This window comes from Ursus arctos, chromosome X, assembly GCF_023065955.2.
Source record: "Ursus arctos isolate Adak ecotype North America chromosome X, UrsArc2.0, whole genome shotgun sequence".
NCBI classification, from domain to species: domain Eukaryota; kingdom Metazoa; phylum Chordata; class Mammalia; order Carnivora; family Ursidae; genus Ursus; species Ursus arctos.
This window is the reverse complement of record NC_079873.1, coordinates 105,396,848-105,419,031: the sequence shown is the minus strand read 5'-3', so window position 1 is coordinate 105,419,031 and position 22,184 is coordinate 105,396,848. Positions and strand designations below refer to the sequence as shown.

The 22,184-nt window shown below is 50.9% G+C and overlaps 1 protein-coding gene across 2 annotated transcripts; it reads left to right on the top strand.

Moving 5' to 3' along the window:
* Window positions 1–10,263: 10,263 nt before the first annotated feature.
* PRRG3 (proline rich and Gla domain 3) lies at window positions 10,264–20,698 on the top strand. 2 transcript variants are annotated; one of them, XM_057314568.1, is made up of 4 exons: window positions 10,264–10,385; window positions 13,809–13,847; window positions 14,709–14,869; window positions 15,257–20,698. In XM_057314568.1, exons 2-4 carry the CDS (start codon window positions 13,841–13,843, stop codon window positions 15,782–15,784), a joined length of 696 nt encoding a protein of 231 aa, XP_057170551.1. In that variant the 5' UTR covers window positions 10,264–10,385; window positions 13,809–13,840; the 3' UTR covers window positions 15,785–20,698. The 2 variants fall into 2 exon arrangements, with proteins under 2 accessions (XP_057170551.1, XP_057170547.1); XM_057314564.1 differs by lacking the exon at window positions 10,264–10,385 and adding an exon at window positions 11,108–11,191.
* Window positions 20,699–22,184: the final 1,486 nt, after the last annotated feature.

The following is a 22,184-nucleotide window of genomic DNA, read 5'->3' as shown; positions in this document are numbered from 1 at the left end:
GGTGTTGGTTCAGTCATACTCTGTGTTGCCGTGACAGGGAGAGTGGCCCATGAGATCACGAGACCTTGTTGAGAGGGAAAAAGCTCACAATTCCTTTGTGTGTGTGAAAAAATATGTATGTAAAAGAAAATATCAGAAGAATGGACCCCAAATACTAACTTGATTCTCACCAGGTGGTAGGATTAGGGGTGATTTTAACTTTCTATTTTATGTATGTATGTTTTGTCTTAATATTTTAATAATGTGCATGCTATGACTTTCATAATCAGATAAAAACAAAGGAAATAAAAAAGTCTTTATATCGTGTGAACTAAATGATGTAAAATCAGATTTGTGGAGTGAAAAACAGGAAGGCAATATATACAAATTTTAATAATGGCTTTAATGGCTGGTGGGATTTCTAAAATTGCCACGACGGGAGCATATTAGTTTTTTATGATCAGAGTTGAAAAAAAAAAAAACCCAACAAACAAACAATTCCTGGGCCGTGTGGTAGGAAAGGAGATTAGAAAAGGAGGAAGGTGGGGGAGGCAAGCAGGCTACAAGGAAACATGAATGAATCAGAAAAATGGGAGGGAGTGGCAGGTGCTCTGAAAGAAAGCACCCCAGGACTGGGAAGTAACTGGAAGTGGGGAGCAGTGGGAAGTGGTCTGTTCTGATCTTCTCTTCTGCCACTCCACACAGAGGTCCCTGCCTCAGGTCCCGAGTTCCACAAGGATCGGGTGACAGGCAATACATGAGCCTAGCGCTCTGGCACCAAGGAGCCAATTCCATGCTTTGGCAAGGTGCTGGTATAGTTGGCACTCTCCCTGAAAGGTGGGGAAGGCCATGGTGGAAAGTCCCAGCCCTCACCGGAACCAGGCAAATGGATGGGAAACTGCCTCATGGCGGCATTACACTGGATAGAAAGGCAGGTGAAGAAGGGTCTTGTGACAGCTCATAAGACCTTCCATCTTTCAATGCTCCTGGGAGGATCATGGGACATTCCACCGAGACCCGAGTCAGGCTGCAGTTGAGTCTTGCCTCTCCAGCCTGTGTGGAGATGGGCAAAGTCACTGGAGTGCCTTGGCAGAGCCCTTCCCTGGCACTCCCTGTTCCTCAGGATGTGCCAAACACACTCCTGCCTTGTGGCCTTTGCATTTGCTGTTCCAGGTTTCCAGAATACTCTCCTACCTGTACAGCTATGTCTATTACCTGCTTTAAATACTGCTCAAATCTTACTTCTCAGTGAGTTCTTCCTTAACCAGCCAATTGAAAATTGCAATCCCTCACCCCCTTAGCCTTTCCCATCCCCCCTTTCTGCTTCATTTTTCTCCATAGGCTTTATCACCATCTGGCATGATAAGAGGAACGTCTTTTTTCCATTTCGATCCCATTTCAGCCTCTCATTTACAATGCTGCCAGGCAACATCAAAACTTGCAGGATGAGTGTCAGTGTTTGAGAAGAAATCCCCAAGACAATAGGGAATTACTTCTTTAACTTCTAGGAACCAATGGTTATTGGCGAAGGGTGGAGAAGGGTGCCGAGGTGGTAGATCAAATGTGATCATCTTCATGCCCTAAGCAGGAGTCTGAAGTGAGCAAACCTCTGGGAATTCCAAAGCCTGATTTAGGGCCTGCAGGCTTAAAAAACAATTCTTTAAAGAAAGGCCTCCTCCGCGACATTCCTGATGGCACAGAGGATGATGCTCCCATCGACAAGCCTTGGTCAGAAAATGATTCAGGAACAAGTTTACTTTAACCAATTTAGTTTGCTTCATATTTTCCTTTTTTATGCAAGCACCAGAGAGATCTATGATAAATATCACTGTCGATGAAGTCTAAAGAGCTCTTTCAATAAGTACAAAATAAAAATTACATGTGGTAAGAAAGTGTTGTATCATGGCTTAATGGGAAGCATGGCTTAATTGCTAGGTCATGCAATTGGTGCCATCTCAGATTTGATGAAACTGGATATACATTGTGCTTATTTATTAATGTGTCATCTGTCTTCCCTCATGTCACTGTCCAAGCAGACGAGGCCTTCGGTTGACTTGGATGCTGTGCCCCCAGCCTCTAGAACATACCTGTGCATGGTGAGTGCTCAATAAACATTTGTTATACACTTTCAACAAAGAGAACTCCAGGCAGAGTGAACAAGTGCAAACATCCTGAGGTGGGGATGTGTTTATGGTGCTCCTGGAATAGTAAGGAGGCCGCTGTGGCTTGAGCAGGCTGACAGAAGCAGCTCTGTGCATTCTGACCACCACAGTTGTCATTGGGCTTCTCATAGCTTTCATCAGCATCCTCCTCCTTAAGTGTTTGCTTTCGAAGACCAGAGGCTGGTGGCTGGTACCTCTGCTGCTTAGTGAGCATTCCAGTCAGACAGTGGCTCCGGGAGGCTCAGTCCCCTTCTGAAAACTGGCATGATTCTGGCTCCCCACCCCCAAACATAAGAGCCAGGGGCAGGGGATGTATTTTGAATTCAGTTGGGAGCCCTGTAGCATCGCTGTTAGAACTTGTGTGATAATGGGATCCAGAGAAGACTGGCACAGGAAAGGAACGCACCTGCAGTGGCGGGGTGTGTGTGTGTGTGTGTGTGTGTGTGTGTGTGTGTGTGTGTCCTGGTGGTGGCTACAGTGTCTATTGTGTCCAGGAGGTGGCAGTAGGGAAAATGAAATGCACCAGGGCTGAGGTTGCTGGTCTGCTTAAGCATCTTTTTCCGGAGGAGGGTGTGCGTGTATGTACGTTGGGACAGAAGGGATGTGTGGTTGTGATGGGCCAGATGATGGCCACCCAGACCTGTATTTGGTTCTCCAGTCCTGTACAGCAAAATATTTGAGAAATACTGGTCTAGAGGTTCTTCCACCCTCCCGTCAGGGCAGGTGGCCAAAGGGACGATGACTGCCCAGGGAAAGGGAGAGAATTCCACTGCCGGGGCAGTGGTGCCAGGGACACTAAAGGAAATTTTTCTTCCTCTTTAGGGAAAGACTAGCCTCCAATCTTGGGCACTTCCTCAACTGTCCTCAAACTCCCGGGACCCTGTACCCTCAGACCCTATCTCCCGAAGGACACGCTGGGCCACATGAAAAGGGATTCTGAGCACTTGCGCCAGCCGGGAAGGCAGAAGCTGCTCTGACATAGTTAGAGCCAGAATAGGAGCTGGAATAGGAGTAAGGGAGGGGAAAAGGTACTGGGGCTCAGGAAAAGACCTAGGACCAGATGGGGCCTGGGTCCAAGAGGGGGTGGGGCTGAGAGACGGAGTGGGGAAAGACTCTGTGTAAGAGAGATGGTCGGGGCTGGGGGAGTTTTATGGAGAAAGTAAGCCTCTGGGCAACACGAAGCTGAGGGAACAGACAGAGGAAGCTTGATGAAGTGCAGCTGAGGGCTGAGGAATAGATAAGAATCAGGAATGTCATTGGGGCTGATCTGGAGGTCAAGCCCAAGGAGGAGGTGAGGTGAGGGTCAGTGCTGGTGTTGGAGTAGGGAGACTCTGGGGACATGGATGAAGCTACACACCGTCACCATGATCTGGCCTGGGGTGAATAGCCCATGCACTGGGAGGCTCCACGCACGGGTTAGAATCAGGATGACCTGGTGCCCCCTGTCCCCCTTCCCAGCTTTGGTTTCCTCTGTCGTACCTCTACCAACTGCCGTCTTAGGTATCCTCCATGTTTGCTAGTTTATTGTCTCTTTTCACCAGCCAGAATGAAAGCAGGGTAGACATTGGTCTGTTTGATTCACCAACACCAGACATAGCACCTGACACATGGTAGGTGCTCAATTAAATGTTCAGGGGCAAGACTCAGGGAAGGCATAGTGGATTGGGACATGGGGTGTGGCAGTTGCTAGGGTGTAAGCTCAGTGGTGGGGTGACCTTCAGGACAAGTGAAGTTGAGAGAGGCGGGACACTCTAGGAACAGGTGAGGCTCAGGAGTGGGATGCCCCTCAGGTTCATGATGAAGCTGAGGAATGGAATAAGGGATTGGGAAAGAGATAAGGGGTCTGGTATAAGAGGTGGTTAAGTATGTACATTCTTGGTGATGTTAATATCAACAGAAATGGTTCAAATCCCTGGTCTCTCAGTCTCTTGACCTGCTCTCCCCCAATATTCCTTCCCTCCTCCTTACTCCTGTGGGCATATCCTAAGATCTTGCCATTATCTGTCATCACCACATTTCCACAATCTCCATTATATCCCGACCTTTGAAAGCCAGCCGCTTCCTTTTAGAATATAAGAACTCCAGCAATCCTTTGACTGCCACCAGGACCCTTCAACCAACAATCCTATTGTTTTTTTTCACCGCCCTTCACCGAATGCTGACTCTATCCTTACTTCTCCCCTTACCAATCATCATCATTTCTCTCTATGAACCACACAAAACTCCTGTGTCCCTCTGTCATTTCTTTGTATTCATGTAGGAAAATTCAACCCTGATAAAATCCAACTTTCTACCTACTCTGGGTCTGCACCCCTGAGATTAAACGTGTCTGGCAAAAACCAGGGAGACATGGTGAGTAATTTCACTTTAAATTAATGGCCATTAAACCTCAAGTGGGCCCTTAAAGCAGCCTAGCAATCATGCTACATTTCTGTAGAGCATACAGCCTTCCCATCTCCCAGAACACTGTTTTATGCCTTTTCTCCTTAAACCACCAGTACTCCTCTCCCACCCTCACTCCCAGCTAGTGGCCTGGCTTCCTGTTTTGCTGAGAAAAGAAAAGCCACCAGAAGACACCTGCTCCAAGCTCCAGCATCACCTCTCCCACCTCCCTGCATCTGTTCATCTGTCTCCTGCATCATCAACTTTTTCCTTCTTAACTGGCTCATTGGCACATAAACATGTTACCATGCTCTAATTTCTCCCACATTAAAACAATACTTTTATCTTGTTCCCTCATATTCCTACAACCACCACTCTCCTATGTCTCTGCTCTCCTTTATAGCTGAACTCTTTACTTTTTTAACTTTTTTAATAATAATTTTCTTATGTTATGTTAGTTACCATACAGTACATCCCTAGTTTTTGATGTAGTGTTCCATGATTCATTGTTTGCGTATAACACCCAGTGCTCCATGCAATACGTGCCCTCCTTAATACCCATCACCGGCCTATCCCAATCCCCCACGCCCCTTCCCTCTGAAGCCCTCAGTTTGTTTCCCAGAGTCCATAGTCTCTCATGGTTCATTACCCCCTCTGTTTACCCCCTTCCTTCTTCCCTTCCTTCTCCTACTGATCTTCCTGCTATTTCTTATGTTCCATAAATGAGTGAAACCATATGATAATTGTCTTTCTCTGCTTGACTTATTTCACTTAGCATAATCTCCTCCAGTCCCGTCCATGTTGCTGCAAATGTTGGGTAATTGTTCTTTCTGATGGCTGAGTAATATTCCATTGTGTATATGGACCACATCTTCTTAATCCAGTCATCTGTTGAAGGGCATCTTGCCTTCTTCCACAATTTAGCTATTGTGGACAATGTACAGCTGAACTCTTTAAAAGAGTCGTCTGTCAGTGCTCACTGCTTCCAATTTCTCTTTTCTTTTTTTTAAAAGATTTTATTTATTTATTCGACAGCGATAGAGACAGCCAGCGAGAGAGGGAACACAAGCAGGGGGAGTGGGAGAGGAAGAAGCAGGCTCATAGCGGAGGAGCCTGATGTGGGGCTCGATCCCAGAACGCCGGGATCACGCCCTGAGCCGAAGGCAGACACTTAACCACTGTGCCACCCAGGCGCCCCCCAATTTCTCTTTTCTGACTCTTGATTGGATGCACTCTGGTCCACCTTTAGGCCCCTATGTCTCCGTGGAAATTGCTGTGGAAGGCCACCAATGACCTCCACAGTGTTAAACACACTGGTCAATTATTTGTCATTTTACTAGTCCAGTCGGTAGGATTTGAAGAATTGGTCAATCGCTCCTTCTCAATCCACTTTATTCAGTGTTTTCCCACACCTTGCTGCGCATTCTTTTCCAGTCTCATTTGCTGGTTCCTTTTCATCTGTCCCACCTCTAAATGTTGGGCTACCCAGGGTTCAGTTCATGTGTTGCTTTGCTTTTTCTATACTCACTCCTAATTGACCTCATCCAGTCTCGTGACTTTTAATACTGCCTCATTGCTACTCATTCTCCAATTACATCTCCAGCCCTGATAGTGCCCCTGAACTCCAGATTCCTCTATATAACTGACTCCATCACTGTCTTCCTCAATTCAGTTAATGGACCTCCATCCTCCTGTTCCTCTGGCTAAAACCCTGAGAGCTGTCCTTGACTCCTGTCTTTCCACCGTAGCCTGATACCAATCTGTCATCAAAACCTACCCAGAATCTGCCTACCTCTCACTGCTTCACTGCATCATCTGGTGTAAACCACCATTGTCTCTCACCTGGATTATTTCAAGAGTCCCGAAATTGTCTCCCTGCTTCCACTCTTTTCTCTCTTTAATCTGTTGTCAGGAAGCAGCCCCATTGATCACTTGTATGAGAATAGACATCAGATCACAGTGCCCCTCAATGTCTCTCCACATCTTTTTGTCAGCCAAAGTCCTCGCAAGGCCCTGCATGATCTCTTACCACCCTCTGTTGTGGCCTTCCCGGCCTCATCCCCACTCTCCTCCTCCACTTCACCACACCAGCCTCCTGGGTGCCCCCAGGCTATGCCAGACATGCCTCTGATTCCAGAGTTCTGGCATGTGTGGATCCCACAGCTTGGAACAGTATGGCCTCTCAAATCCTTTGGATCTTGGCTCAAATGTCATCTCCTCACTGGGTCCTTTCCTGACTACTGTATCTAAATACTCTACACCCCAAAGACCCTTCTCTGTTTCATTCTTCTCCATAGTGGGGTTGTTGTTGTTGTTGTTGTTTTTGTCTAAACTTCATGAGGGTAGGAGCTTTTGTTTGTTTTATTGTCTCCTGTAATCCCAAGTCCTAGAATACTGCCTGGTACATAATAGAACTGAGTACATACTTGATGTCTTAGTTTGCTCAGCCTGCCCTGACGAAGTACCACAGACTGGCTTAAGCAACAGAAATTTACTTTCTCACAATTCTGGAGGCCAGAAGTCTGGGACCAAAGTGTCATCAGAATTGGTTTATTTAGAGGCCCCCCTCCTTGGCTTGTAGATAGCTGCCTTCTACCTGTGTCTTCACATGCTTCACATGACTTTTCCTGTGTGCCTGTGTCCTAATCTCCTTTTCTCATATGGGCATCAGACAGATTGGAGTAGGACCCACCTTAATAACCTCATTTTAACTTAATGACCTCTGTAAAGACCCTATCTCCAAATACAGTCACATTCTGAAGTAAGGGGGTTAGGACTTCAACATGTAAACTGGGGAGGTGTAATTCAGCCCATGTACTTGAGTGATTGGTTAATCCGTGTGCAAAGATGCATTGAGGCTCTTATGGGGTGAAGATCAGTGTTTAGGCTCAGGTAAGGAATGAGGTGCCAAAAGTGAATGAGGCACCAAGAGTGAATGAGGCTGGAAGAGGGTACTTGTCTCAGCCAAAGGATGAGACACAAGGATGGGGTTAGGGAGAGGCCATGTGGCAGAAGATGATGGAATCAGTGCAGTTGAGAGGTGAAGAAAGGAGAGACTGGCCAAAGCTTGCAGAGGGGATGAGGGGAGGAATCAGAAGAGCAGTGGGGTGGTTGAGATGCTGGGATGGGATTGAGGATGTTGAGAATGTCACCAATGGGTGAGATTGCCTGCATACTTTGTAGGTCCTGGTGCAAAATAAAGATACAGGTCTCTTGTTCAAAAAGTATTAAGAATTAAGAATTTCCAGCTGGAGACAGCAGAGCCTTAAACCAAGTGTAGGGAACACACCCATGAAACTGGTCCTGCCAGATGGGATATGGATCAGGAATGGAAATAGGTTAGAAGTTAGGACAAGGTTGGGTAAAAATGTCTTTTCTCTTGCAACATATGGGGAATTTTTATTGAAATGTAGTCTGCCTTTTGCCATCTTTTATTATTATTAGCAAATGTACTGTACACTCTTTTGGAGGTGGGTCCTCCCACAATCCTTAGTGCCCTATATATGCAATTTTGATGTGTGCCAAGGTGTGTTTGTTGAGATCACCAACACCACTTGGTAGCAAGTAAGAGAAGTGTGCACATTGGGTGTGGAGATGGAGAAGAGTGGAGATTCACAGGGAGACCAGAGCATCTCACTGGGATTTAGATAATGAGGGTCTGCACCAGTAGTCTGGGGGAGGTGCAATTTGGTTGGAAAATAAAACCCTTGAGAGCTCACCAACCTGCAGGGTGCCTAGCCAAGGTGGATAAGCCAGTGGCCAAACCTTTCCCATCCTGGTGCAGACCAAGGGCTGTTCAGATCAAGATCTCAAAGCAGTTTTTAGGGAGAGGGAGGCCTTCAGCCCTCCCAAGCTGGTCCCTGGAAGTGCCTGGAGCCCTCCCGAAGGGAATTAGAAAGACTTCTGAGGAAGCTAAGGTCTGGAGGAAGCCCAGACTCAGGATCCCCATGGGGAGGAAACAGGGCCCAGAGCTTCTGGTGATGTTGGGGACAACATTGTGGTGGTAAGTTGAAGATAGACCTTCACTCCAGCTCCTCACCTCAACTGGGCCTCTCCTACCTCAGCTCTGCAAGCATCTGGTGGGCGTGCTGTGGATGAGACTGTTGGATGCAAGGGACACATGAAGAGACAAGGTCCCTTGGCCCCAAGATAAAGGAGGTGAGTGTGCAGCTCAAATGAGCAACCAAGGTACATAATGCAGCTGGATGCCGGCACCCTTGGTGTGACTATCCATTTGCTCTCTTCACCGCCTTTGAGGGAGCTACTATTATCATTCTCCTTTGACAGATGAGGAAATTGAGATGAGATGTGGAGAGGTTAAGTCACTTGCTCAGGATCACAGCTGATGTGTGGTCTTGTCAGGAATTGAAGCAGTAGCACGCTGCAGAGGGGCCGCTTTTCACCCTTCCCACCCTTAGCATCTGCAGACAGAGTGCCCGAGAATGGAACAGTCAACATGGGCAGGGGAGGAGAATCCTGCAAGATCTGAGGACAGATGTCATCTGAGCTATGTGGGAAGAATGAATGCGAGTGCACAGAGGCTGACAGTGGGAGGAAAGGCATTCTGGGTAGGGAGGGAACTAGAAGCTTAGGTGGGGGTGCTGAGAGGAGTGCAAAAGCCATAGACCGGGGCCTCACACACTGAAAGTTGTGTGAAGTTGCCTGTGGACATGGTTAAGATCAGGATGGGAACCTGGTGGTGGACTAGGAGACCCAGGAAGTAAATTTCTGAAGAGATCCAAACCACTTCTACCACCAACCAGGGCCCACGCTCTCTCCCCCTGAAGTGAGGGGGGCTCTAAAGCATACACAGCCCTTTGGGCTCCAAAGGACCCCCGTTCTTATCCCCAGGGGATCTTGATTTCTTTCTGTGAAAGCCTGCCCCACAGGCAAGGGGATGCAGCCCTCCTGCCTTCATCCAGGAGGGCACAAAGGGGCTGTCCTGGGCAAAGCGGGTTCCTGCAGCCCTGCAAGAGTAAGCAAGCCAGGGGAAGACCCTCTGAACAGGCTACAGGGGTGGAGAGCAAAGCCCCGGGAGCGGGGCAAGGGGGAGGAGAAAAGGGCAGGGACAGGGAGGGGCAGAGGGGCTGCTCAGCTCCTGGAGCTGGAGTGAAAGAGGCCCGAGGTGATGGAGGCCTTTCCTCCCTATTTTCCACGACCCTGGAGGCAGGGCGGTTGGTGTTCCTCTGCCCGGAATTGGGGTGGGGGTAGTTCCGGGTAAGCCTTCTCAGGATCATCCTGCCCAAAACATCAAAATGGGGAAAGGGGTGGGAGAGGCGCCCACTTCAGCTGCAAGGTGGGTTCCAGAGGTGCAGAGAACAAAAAGAACCCCAAAAACCCAGCAGGGTGCACTGGACCCCTCCTCGGAAGCTTTGGCAGACCCAGATCCTGAGCTCCCCCAGAACGGTCCTGCCTTCCCTTAGCAGTCCACGTCGTCGCGTGGTTCTTCTTGGACTAGTCATCTACCAGCGTCTGGTCCTGTCATGCTGAACCTCCCACAGCGCGGCCTCCTGAGCCCCCTCCCCGCTCCACCCCCCCACACCGCCCTCCCCTTCCTCTCCCCTTTCTGCGCCTTAAGAGTTTCCCAAGCCCGTTTCCTCCTTTATTTCGCTGCAGCCCCGCAAGGGAGGCAGGATTCTCCCCATTTACCAGATTTGACAGGAGAGAAGCCTGCCTTCCCCGGGCAGGGGGGGGGGAGGAGGTAAGTGAAGAAGCCAAGGTCACCCAGTCATTGGCGGAACGCAGCCTCAAACCAGCCCTTCGGCGGGCCCGCCTGGAGCCCGGCGAGGTGGGCCCAGGCTGCTGGCACGAGCCCCTTCTTTTCTCGGCTGGCACTCGGGGGCGGGCTGGCCACAATGACAGGTGAGCCTGGGTCGGGGACAGTTGGGGGGTGGTGCGCTGCGCGGGGCCCCTGGCGCGTGGGCCTAGGGCGCGGCCGCCCCAGCCCGCCTTGGCGCCCGGGCTTGCGAGGGCCAGTGCCCAGAGGCATGACGGGGCCCGTACCTTTGGCCGGGGGTCCTTGGCGCGTCCCGGGCCCGCCGGCCAGGCCCCGCCCCCTGGCAGCAAGGGCGGGGGCAGGGGCGGTGCCGGCGGATTGGGGCGCGGGCGCGCGGTGCTCGGTGCGCGCCACCGCCCCTCCCGCCCAGCTTGCCGGCCTGCCCTCCCTCCCCCTCGGCCCGCTCTCCTCGCCCCCAGCCCTCTCCTGTCCTCGGCCGGGCGGCCCGGCGCGCGGTGCGGCGCGACGATCGCGGCCTGGCGATCAGGGCACGGTGGTCGTGGCGCTCGAGGGTGGCGCGCAAGGCGCGGGGCGCGAGGCCAGACCTGGCGCAGCGGGGCGTGGGGGGCGGGCAGCGGCGGAGTCCCCAGAGGAGAGCAGGGGCAGGGGGGTGCCGAGGTAAAGGGCAGGGCCCGGGCGCCCGGCTGCGAGGGGCGGGAGCTACAGGCGCACCTCGGCACTGGCCTTGGCCGGGTCGGTTACGGGGGCCCCCGGGGCGGCGGGAGGGCCGCGGGCGGGGAGGGAGGGAGGGAGGAGACGGCTGGGCTGGGCGGGGGGCTTGGCCGATGGGGTGCAGGTGGGCGGGGACAGGGGCCCTGCTGGAAGAGGCGCCGCAGCGAGGTGGCGGGCTGCGTGCGCAAACAGGGCGGCAGCCTCCTGGGCCCAGAGAACGGTGAGGCCGTTTGGGTTGGGCGCCCCAGCCCCGAGGGCATGGTTCGGTGTCCAAGGCCACCGAGCTGGGCGCGGGGCACTTTTGGGGGAGGGTCCGACCGAACCAAGGAGTTGGGGGTCTTGAGCAGACCCAGGAGAAGAGTGTGGCTGGGCCAGAAGCTGGAGTTCATGGGCAGGGCGCAGCTGGCGGGTGACGGTGGGCAAGGATGGGCGCTTTAAGGGCTGGCATGAGTGGAAGGGGACAAGGAGGGCCCAGAGTTTGAGTATGAGCATAATTTGGGAGTTCCATGTCACTGGGTGGGTTGATGAGTCCTGAGCTTTGGCGATCACAGAAGCCTTTCCTGGCGACCAGTTCTGAGTGAGGGGAATGAAAAGGGCTAGGATTTGGAGAAGTAGTTTGGAGGCCACGTCTTGGGACACCCGGTGCTCTGATGGCCTCCTGTCCCCATGCGAGGGACTTTGCGAGCGATGTTTCAGAGTGCTGTGATTTGGAAGCTTCAGCCTAGGCTGGAGTTAAGGTCTTTGTGGTGGCCGGTCCCTGCCTTCCTTCCTTTCCAGGCCTTCAGGATTCAGCTGAGTTCCTGGGGGGAGTGGGTTAAAAATTCCTTCGGCCTACAATCAGCCTTACAGTATCCACCAGGGGTAGGAGGGACATGTACATGCGTGACTGCAGCAGCATTCTCTGTCTGTCGTGGAGCCCTCCTGGCTTCCTCACTGTTGCCATAGCAATGCCCTATTGATGGTGTATTTATAGGGGAAGAAGCAGGCGCTAAATTTTGGGGAAGGTGGGGGAGGCGGCCTCATAGCAGCAGCAGCAGCAGCAGCAGCAGCAGCAGCAGCAGCAGCTACAGAATTATTATTGGAGTGGGCCATGCCCTGTGAGCTGTTTGAGGGGAGTTCCTGGCTTGTTTGAAGGTTAAAAATGAACTAATAACTTTGGCAGGTGTCAGGAGAGCACTCATTCGCGGCTATGATCTGTGTGGGTGTGCATGCACCAAAGTCAGGTGTGTTTGGGACAAGAGGGGGGCTATATGTAAGCCGTTATGTAATTTTTCCACATCAATATGAACAAACACAACACGGCAGTTCTCTTTGATAAGCAGTGAAGTGTATGGTTTTCTATCTTCATTTATTAGTACAGCCTTTACTCATTCTTTTCAAACCCTGACACAACAGCTCCATTTTTAATTCAGTGAAAACCCTTGCTGTTAGGCATGCCACACTCACACCATCACCATGTGACTGGCATTGCTACCCCCCTCCAGGGAACCGTAGAGATCAGTAATGAAGCAGAATTTTGAGATAAATAGTCCATCTTCACTCTTCACTCTTCAAACATCAAGGGCCAACTTTTCTTACAATGGCAGACCCATCTGTTGACAGATTCATTCATTGATAGTTTTGGATGGGATCATTGTGGGGTTCAAAAGAGAAAATCCCCCTTGACATGATGTTTCCATAGACGGATATTAAATTTGCTGTTTTCCCTATAGCTTTAATTTTATTTATGATTTATAGCCTGTTTGCCAAAAAGATTAGAAGGTATATTTGAAACATACATGAGACTCTGAACACATAAATAGAAAAGCGTGCGCCACGCTGCAAGGGAGAAGCATATGTGCTCAACAGCTGGGCTTCCAGCGTGCCTGTGCTTGGTGGTCAATGTTAACACTGAACTTCCTGGCAGCCTAGGCAAAAAGGGTGGCACAACGGGTTACACCATTCACATGTCTTGCATGCATGTAGTCATAAAACCAGAGCTTCTGCTTGGGGAGGGGAGCAATGGGGTGATTGCTCCCAGATGTGCTCTGGAATACGTGTGTGAGTGGGAGTCTGTGGTGTGGAGCGCACTGTGCTGTGGCCACAGTTTATATAGTGGTGGGGTAATTCCTGAGCGGGAGCGAGGATTTTGGACAATAGCTCACATTAGAGGCAACGCTTGCATTGAGTTTCAGAAGATCCTCGGTACACTGTCCGGTGCAGACAAACACAGCGGGTCACTGGGGTTTGGGCCATGACTTCTGAGATGGCTCTTGTTGCCTGCTTCTTCAACATGTGCTGCCTGATTTCAAGGAACATGCTTCTCATTAGAGGTATCGGAGACTTGCCATTGTGAGCCAAACGAGTTCCAAAAATTGGTTCCTGTCTCTGTCACTGTTCATGTGCTTGACCTCACCTAATTTTCCATCTCTCTGAGGTCCTTTGCGACTCAACAGTGCAAAGATTTGTTGAGGGAAGTGAGGAAGAAGAAACCTTGGCCTGTAGGAGGGTTTTTTTTCTTTTCTTTCTTTCTTTCTTTCTTTCTTTCTTTCTTTCTTTCTTTCTTTCTTTCTAGAATAAAGTCAACCCTCAGGTCTTCTACACTTTCTGAATCTGTTCATGGGGGAAAGAGCCAGAAGGTTAGCTTTGGGCTCTGCTGGGCCTCAGGGAGCTCTGGGAAGAGAGCTTGGGGAAGGATGGGAAGCTGTGAGTGGCACAGGAAGTGACATGTCTCACGAGGTGCTGCTTTCACCTTTGACCAGGCCAGTGGGGGTGGAAGTCACATCCCAGGGCCAACAGGGTGCCCTGTAGGCTTTGGGGTGTGATTTCATCATGACTCTGCTTTTCTCCTTTGCCAGGCAAGTGAGACGCTGGGTCTGAGGGAGCAGCAATGGCAGGTGAGTTTGCCAGGACCCACACCAAGGGGGGAGGGCCCATGCCCAGGGGCTCACAGGAAAGGGGCATGCTCACTTTTCAAGTCCTTCCCAGCCGGCCTGTCCCCAGGGTGTCCCTGTAGATGTGCACCCACCCAGGCCACTATGAGAGGAACTAATACAACAGGCTGTGGGTAAGGGCGCCTGCTTTTAGGTAAAGCCCTGCCTCCCTGGGCCCTGCAAGGGGCTGGTTGACAGGGGAACTAGCTCATGTTTACAGACACATATAGCTGATACCATGCCGGGTGCCTGGGCCATAGCTGGGTCCTTCCCTTTGGAATAAGTAGATTTGGCCAGCACTCAGTGACACTTTGCAGGAAGCATCTGTGCCCAGCCTATGAAGGCTTAGATTCTCCACGTAGATCCTGCTACCCGTTTCCCAGAGGCACTCTCAGATTTGTATGCACCCAGTGCCCCAATCTAGCCCAGACTGGGTTTGTACTAGATTGTCTGGGGCTGGGCTATTGATGATGTCACAGGTGGCCGTTCAGGTGGAGGGACGCCACCTGGTAGAGTCGTATGGGGTGATTTGGTATTGGTCATCGGCAACATGGCCTTCCCTCAGTCAGATCTCAGTTTGCTCCATAACACCTGAGGCCCAAGTCTCGTCGGGTCTGTGGTATTCTAAGCAGGTACGTCATGGCATCAGAAAGTCAGCCCTTCGATCCCTTTTACAAACGCCTTCCCGTATCTGGGGTCGTGTCTTGCCTGCCAGCTTTGTATTGCTTCCCTTCCTCATTGTGCTTCTCTGTCTGGGCTGAGTCTGGTTTGAAGGAGCCCCTGGGCACCTGCCCATTCCAGGTTTCAGTGCAGCTCTCTCCTCAGTGTTTCTGGAGGCCAAGAATGCCCATTCAGTCCTGAAACGGTTCCCTCGTGCCAACGAATTCCTGGAGGAGCTGCGCCAGGGTACCATCGAGCGGGAGTGCATGGAGGAGGTCTGCAGCTACGAGGAGGTCAAGGAGGTGTTCGAGGACAAAGAGAAAACGGCATGTACTGCCCTGGGGCTGGCTTCTGGGAGCAGGGGGAGCTTCAGGAATAGCAAGAGCAGGGCCTGGTATCTGAGCCCAGTCGGAAGCCATAAAGGAAAGACAGCCCAGTCTAAGGCAGAGACATTGGAGCCATAGCAGGAGAGACAACATGTCCTTAGAATCCCAGCTGCCTGATTCTGGGGGCCTCTTCACTTGGGAGCATTGTCCTTTGTCCTGAGTGCATTCCACAGCCTCTCTGATAGCTCCCAGAGGCCAGTCAGATGGGGCAGGGTGGGGAGCCACCACAGGCCCTGCCGAACATGCCAGACTAGCTGAAGGTCTCTGAGGTCCAGCTGGGGCATGAGGTCTTGCATGTAAGTGTAAGCGGCCCTTCTTCTTTTGTAGATGGAGTTCTGGAAGGGGTACCCGAATGCAGTCTACTCAGTCCGAGACCCTGCACAAAGCTCAGATGCCATGTACGTGGTCGTGCCCCTTCTGGGGGTGGCGTTGCTGATTGTCATTGCCTTGTTCATCATCTGGAGGTGCCAGCTGCAGAAAGCCACCCGTCATCACCCCTCGTATGCTCAGAACCGGTACCTAGCCAGTCGCGCCGGGCACAGCCTCCCCCGGGTCATGGTGTACCGGGGCACTGTGCATAGCCAGGGGGAGTCCTCGGGGCACCGTGAGGCAGGGAGCAACCCGCAGGTGGTGCTGGGGCCCAGTCGAGGGAGCAGAACCACGGTCCGCCTTGAGAGCACCCTCTACCTCCCTGAGCTCTCTCTCTCCAGGCTGTCCAGTGCCACTCCTCCCCCATCCTATGAGGAGGTGACTGCGCCCCAGGAGAGCAGCAGTGAGGAGGCGAGTGTCTCATACAGCGACCCACCCCCAAAGTATGAGGAGATAGTGGCCACCAACCTTGGCTCGGACAAGTAGTAGGACATCTGTCCCGTCCGGAGTGAAAGCCTCTTTCAGGGGTCTCCTATTTTCTTTTTAACTTCTCAAAGACTGTGCCACCACAAAACAGCCTTAGTCTCCTGTTGCCAAATGATTTCCTAACCGTGGATTTGTAGGAAGTCAGCTGTCAGAGACAGGTGGAGGGGGGTAAAGAATACCCATGCATCAAGGCCCCTGGGGAGAGCCACAGGCTAGAGAGCCCAGCTCTTCCAGAAGCCCCCATGCTCCCACCATCCTGTCCTCCCATCAGGAACTGGCTTCTCTTGTGCCAAAGGTATTACCCCGTTGAGTTGACTGTGGCCAGAATGTCCATAGGCTCAGGCCCCGAGACCGCATAGCTGGCTGGAGACCTGTCTGTGTCTGAAGCTTAGGCCACAGAGATGAGGGAGAGAAGCTAGCCCTTCAGCAACCCCTTTTCCTCAACAGTCCTGTGCTTCTTGTCCTTGCTACACTTTGAGGACAGGGACAAGGACTGAACAACAACAACAACAAAAAGAGTAATAACCAATAAATAAGTGACCAACATGATAAAACAAAACAATATAACCTGGGCTATTCATAGGGGACTGAGGGAAGTCAGATCTATAATACTCCCCTGCCCCAACACCCACCCCCATGCTCCTGACCAGGTTAAAAGGATGAGGGGCAGGGGCCCAGCTGCCAGACTGAGCAAGACGCCTGCTTGCATAAACTTGGCCATTCTGGAGGCTAGCTGTGGTTCTAGTGTACTTGGCCTTCTGAAGACCTTGGCTTTCCAGACATACGTACCGACTGTGCTAAAACTGCTACCCACTGGCCTGAGCCCAGTCATAGCCCTGGGAAAACTAACGCTGGTGACCCTGCCTGGGGAGCCCATGGCCTCTGAGTGGTTGGGAGTACGGGCTGGGGTAGAGAGCTGAAGTTTTCTCCTACTGAGGTTGATTGGCCCATGGAATGACTAAACCCATGAACTTGGCCTCCTCAGCACTGTGCTTTCTGGCTTTGAACTTTTAGGATACTTCCCCTTTCTTGAGCAGGTGCATTGAGTTGAACTTGAACTTCAGATGACTGATTTCTCCTTAATGATGGTGCCCACCTGGGGAAAAGATCCCGAAGTGTCCCTTTTTAGAAATTTCTTGGTAGGGGAGGTGGGGAAGCCCGTGACATGGGGTCGAAGGCCCATTCAGGATTTGGTGTGTTATTGCCAGGTGCTGGCCCGTGTTTAGTAATCCCTTTCTGTGGCCCAGGAGCTGTCCACCTCTGCATTTCAATGAGGCTTTGGACAGCAGTGGGACAGAAGTGACCTGCCCTTTAACTGACCATGACCACGTAAAAGACTCTCGACACCACTTCCCCTCACCCCTGCATGTCCATCCTCCTGGCCTCAGTGCCAAATCACTTTTCCTCTGTGGTGCTTTAAAAAATGTAGCAAATTTTTGTGGGGTCCAAAAGAGTGCACAGCCAGGGTCTATCGGCAACCACAGTGGTTTAAAACCCACGGAGAAGAGAAGCTTCTTTCTGTCCAAACAGCTCTCCAAGATAGGCATTGGGCCTCATTCTTTGACTGCAGCCCTTCCTCGAGGCCACAGATGACTTCACAAGTCCTGAGGACTTGCCCTGGGACATGCTTTCAAGTTTAGGAGGCTTGTGTTCTTATCTCAATGAGGCCACCAGCTTCAAAAACTTGACCCGGTGGCTGGGGTTTTCCATCCTTCCCCCTACCTCCCAGGCCTATGGGAGGCTGACTGAGCTAATGCCTGTGCAGTTCTTGAAGCACCAGGGAGCTAGTGCAGTTTGCCCTTAGGAAGATTCTTCTAGAAATGTGTAGCTTATAGGAGACCAGTCTTAGTGGAGGCCTTCATGTGACTCTGATGTTGAGTCTCAACTTGGGGAGTCAGTCTCCTGCCAGTTGACAATTTCTGCCCCCTCCTCCATCCCCGAGAACTCCCTGATGCCAGAGGTGCTGACCAGGTGCGTTCCACCTTCCCTTCCTTCCCCTTTTTCTCCCTCCCGGCCTCTAACACTACACTCCTGCCCTTCCTCACAAAGGTATTTTTGGCCTAGAAAGGCCCTGCTTTTTCCACAACGGAGACTGCGGTCACTCCTGTTTGGCCATGTTGGAGGACCTGAGGCGGCCTGAAGCTCTGCTGCCAGCCTTGCCCTCCCAGCATTTCCTCAGGCAGTTGCCTGCGTGTGACCTGGGAGTGTGAGAGAAGAGAGCCAGGCATGGGCCCCACTGGCCAGAGCCAAAGGGAGTATGCCGAGGAATGCCTGCTGCCTTTGGCATCTGTTGAGCCCTTCCCTGCCAAGCTGGGTGGAGATGGGAGGGAGTGGGAAGCAGGAGCCTGGCCCGGTGGAGGACAGCACGTGTTGTGTCCTTCAGGCACTGAGCGAGGGCCTACAGGGAGAGCGCACAGGCAGCTCCTAGGGCCCTGTGTTCTCCTGTAAAGGTGCTTCGCAGGATTCTTTCAGGTGGGCTTGCCACCGTGGTCTCTGGGACGTTTTCTTTTGCAGTATATTGTGGAAAAGAAGACTGTACAGTGCACAATGGTCATAATTCGCGGTGCACATTTGGCTTTTACGAATGCTCTGTATATATCTTTTCAAACTCTGTCTTTGTATGGACGTTGGTTTGATACAATGCTAAATCTGTAGTAGCCACATTTTTGTTGTTTTTGGACTTTGCGTGTGTGTGTGTGTGTGCGCGCGTGCATGCGTGCCTGTACACGTGTGCACGTTGCCTTTTCTGATATGCTTCTCTGAAACAATAGCCGGTGTGTGGCTATATTTGTACCAGGAGGGTTCCGGTCTGAAGGGAGGAATGTCACCTCCTGGGGCTGGACAGTCTTTTGGACAGGGCCCTGAGGGAGGAAAACTGAAATTAGCTGTTTGAGCCCCGCAGAATCACCACCTTCTGCCCCCACTTCACAAAAAGTTTTGGGAGAAGACTAAGCAGCCCCACCCTGTGGGCCTCCGCCCTGTGGGACCTTTACTCACACACTCTTTTGGCATGGCCTCCTCCACCTCTGCTTCTGTTCTGTGGGTATCAACAGCTGAAGGAGATCTGAGCACTCCTGGGCCTTTTTATTTTTTATTTTTATTTTTTGGTGGAAAAATGTATGACTATTGACTTTGGGACTGGTGGGGCTAGTTATTCAGATATTTTTCATTAAGAAAAAAGAGAAAAGGCTTTAAAAAACTTTTTAAGACTTAAAAACAAGAATCGCAAGCCTGTTGTCCCTCCACACTGCTCCCCATCGCCTGGGATTTTCAAAACGAAAGCACAAGAGAAAGGTGAAGCGCACAGGTGCCCAGCAACACCTAGCAGGCTGATCGGGAGGCCAGGAGCCTCCTCTTCTGCTTGTGAATCCCACTGCCATTGGTGCGAATTCCTTAGGGTGCTTGGGAAAACAGGAATCTGCCTGGTGGCTTGGATGTGGCCTTTCTGGTGGCCTGAATATGAGGAATTCGGGACAGGAAAGTGTCTTTTTGTTAAGGAGTTGGAGCCAGATGGTTCCTCTCTGGCTTCGGGCTGATCTTTTGACAACCAAATGGCATCCCATGAGAAGAAGGAAAAAACAACACTGTCTCTAGATTGTTCTTTTGCCTGGGGTGGGGGGTGGGGAAGTGGGGGGGGCCCTTATTCACCTACACTCTGTGTTTCTAAGAGTGTGCCTGTGTGCTATGTCTTGCGTGTGCTCTCATGTTCAAGGCCAAGATGGAGAGTTGGGCAGCAAAGCTTTTCAGCTTGACAAGTAATGAAGCTTCATTTCAGAATTGTGCCGATTCAGAAACAAGCACATCCTCCCCACTGAAGTCTGCTCATACTAATCAGTATAATTAGCTAATTTCAAAGTACTGTAATCAGACTGCCTGCAACCATGGTAAAAGCCTATTAATTTGAAGCCCACTAATTCAGAACTTATAGAAAATCACAGCTTAAGATAACTCATGGTATCTGCGATTCTTGCTCTGTAGAAATATTTGAAATATTCTTCGCTTTAGTCCATGTTCAGGGTCCTATGTGTAAGAAGGATCTAGTTAAAATGAGCACCTTTTTCAAATAAAAGGCTCAAGATATCAGGGATTCCTTCACCGTGCCTTCAGCTTTGGGGTTCAGAAATTCTTATGTGTAAGGCTCTTTCTGCGTAGGATGGTCTCTTGGTCTCTCTCCATTGTAGGAAGGGTGGGTGCTGCAGCTTTTCATTCTCCTAGCCTGCAATTTAAAGTAACATAACTGTGTATCTTGCTAAATATTCTGTAAAGCAGATGTTTTGCTATCAGAGTGGCCACTCCCATCATTTGCCCCCAAATATTAAACTTAGGGAGCTTTTCCTTTCACAGGCTGTGGGCGGTGAGTGTCTGTCTAGCAAGAATTTCTCTGACAAGGAGATCCAAATAGCACACCCCCTTGGGCTCATTGCCTCAACAGTTGTTCCACTGTACTGAGACATCTGACCGTTGAACAGTTCCTGCCCTTCCCCCGCCCCCAGCCTGAGCATTAACACAGATATTCAAAATTGGAACAAATCCCACAGCTGCTTTTGCCTCCCGATCTGTGTCCCCTTCCGGATGCCACTTTCCCAGGCCTGAACACACCTGCTATTTCTCTCTGTGATTGTGAATTTGTGACAGTGGAAACCCTGATATGTGCAACTGAGCTTATAGACATGATTACTGTGAAATGGATTAATTTTGGTACCACTTTAAACTGTGCTTGTATACATGTGTTGACCCATGTCAGCTGGGAAATCTGTACATTCAGTAGTATGTCAGAATTTTACTGGAGCCTGGGAGCAACCAACACACTTGCTTCTGTTTCTCTCTCTCTTTTTATAATTGTTGAGTTTAGCTGTTAAATTTTGTCTCTTTCTGTACAAGAAGATAAAAATAATAAAGAGCACATAGCATTCACTCGTGTCCTGTCATCAAATCTTGGATCCCTGCTGACTCCCAGACTTTCACTGGGGAATGGATGATTGTGGGCCAAACTTGTTTTTCCCAAAAGTCAGACTGTAGATAAGGAAACAGCCCAAACCAGTTTAGAAGCAGGAAGCAGGGATGTCCTGGGTCCTAAAGATTGTCCTCATGTGTGTGAGATGATCTCCTGCCCCATCCCCCTGGGATGCTGTTAGTCACAACTTCCCTGTCACCTGATCCCTGGTTATTAGCAGAGTTGTCTCTTGCTAAAAAGATACCTTGCTTGGTTTCAGAGCTGGGGGAGGGGTGGGAGAGAGAAATGTTTCTGTGTCCTGTTTTGAACTGGCTCTGCTTCCCGAATTCAGAAAATGGCAAGAGTCAGAGGGCAAGGATGCCCTAGCTTCCCTTTGGTGGAAGCATAGTCTTAGCCCCAGACACTCCCAGCTGTTGGTGTGGGGTGAAATATGGCCGTGGGACATTGCCAGTACAAGCTGGGCCGATCCCCAGTGATGAAAATAATCCACCCTTTAATAGGAAAAGCCATGGCAGTGATGAGAAAATGACAAAGAAACTTAGGGCCTCCTTCAAGGATTGAATGTGGAGGCCAAATGCCAGAACTGACAGCCAGGGGCCTTGGGTTCCATTCTTACTGGGGACTGGCCTGTGGAGTGATGCCAACCTTCTGGGGATGTGGAGAAGTCAAATGAATACTCTTCAAGCAGACTCCAGGACACAGTTGGGGTCACATTCTGAACATGGGTTTTGAACTTTAGGCTCTTTTTGTCGGAAACAAGCATTCTAGGCAGTGACTTAGAGTCCCAGGCTACCCCATCTGAGGAAGATAATACATGAGGGAGGCCCCAGGCTCCCAAAGTCCCTGTTGGGGCCTCCCTTTCTTGTTTCTCTGCTGTACCACACGACCACAGGTTGTGGGGCCAAGGTATTGGGATTGCATATAGACCGTGAGGGCAAGTCAGGGGCCGGGACCTAAAGGAGTGATGGCAGGGAAAGGGGCAGAGACTACTTCCTGGGTGTGGCTTGGGATCTCTTTTGTCATTCTTTCCCCAAGTCTCCATCCTGTTTCACTGCCAAACTCTTCGAGCAACTGGTCTGAGACTGCACCTAGTGAAGGGACAGAGGGAGTGGGAAGGATCCATAAGTTGTGCTTGGAATAATCATAGCCGGCATTTATTGAGCACTTAGGTTATTCCAGGCCTTGTGGATGCATTAACTGAGATAATCCTCCCAACAAACCTGTGATAGCTGAGGGAAGGAAGGCCATTTGACCAAGGGCTCACAGACAGGAAGTGCTGCCCTCATCACGGGAACTCATGTCTGCCCTAATTTCCCCACACCCTGGCCACTCATATGACACTGGTAGTCTCCTTTGGAGGTCACTTTGCTTTTGTTTTCCTGTTGATTGTCTCTCCGGCCAGCATCCCCATACCTCCTCCTGCCCAACTGTTAATTCCACAAGCAC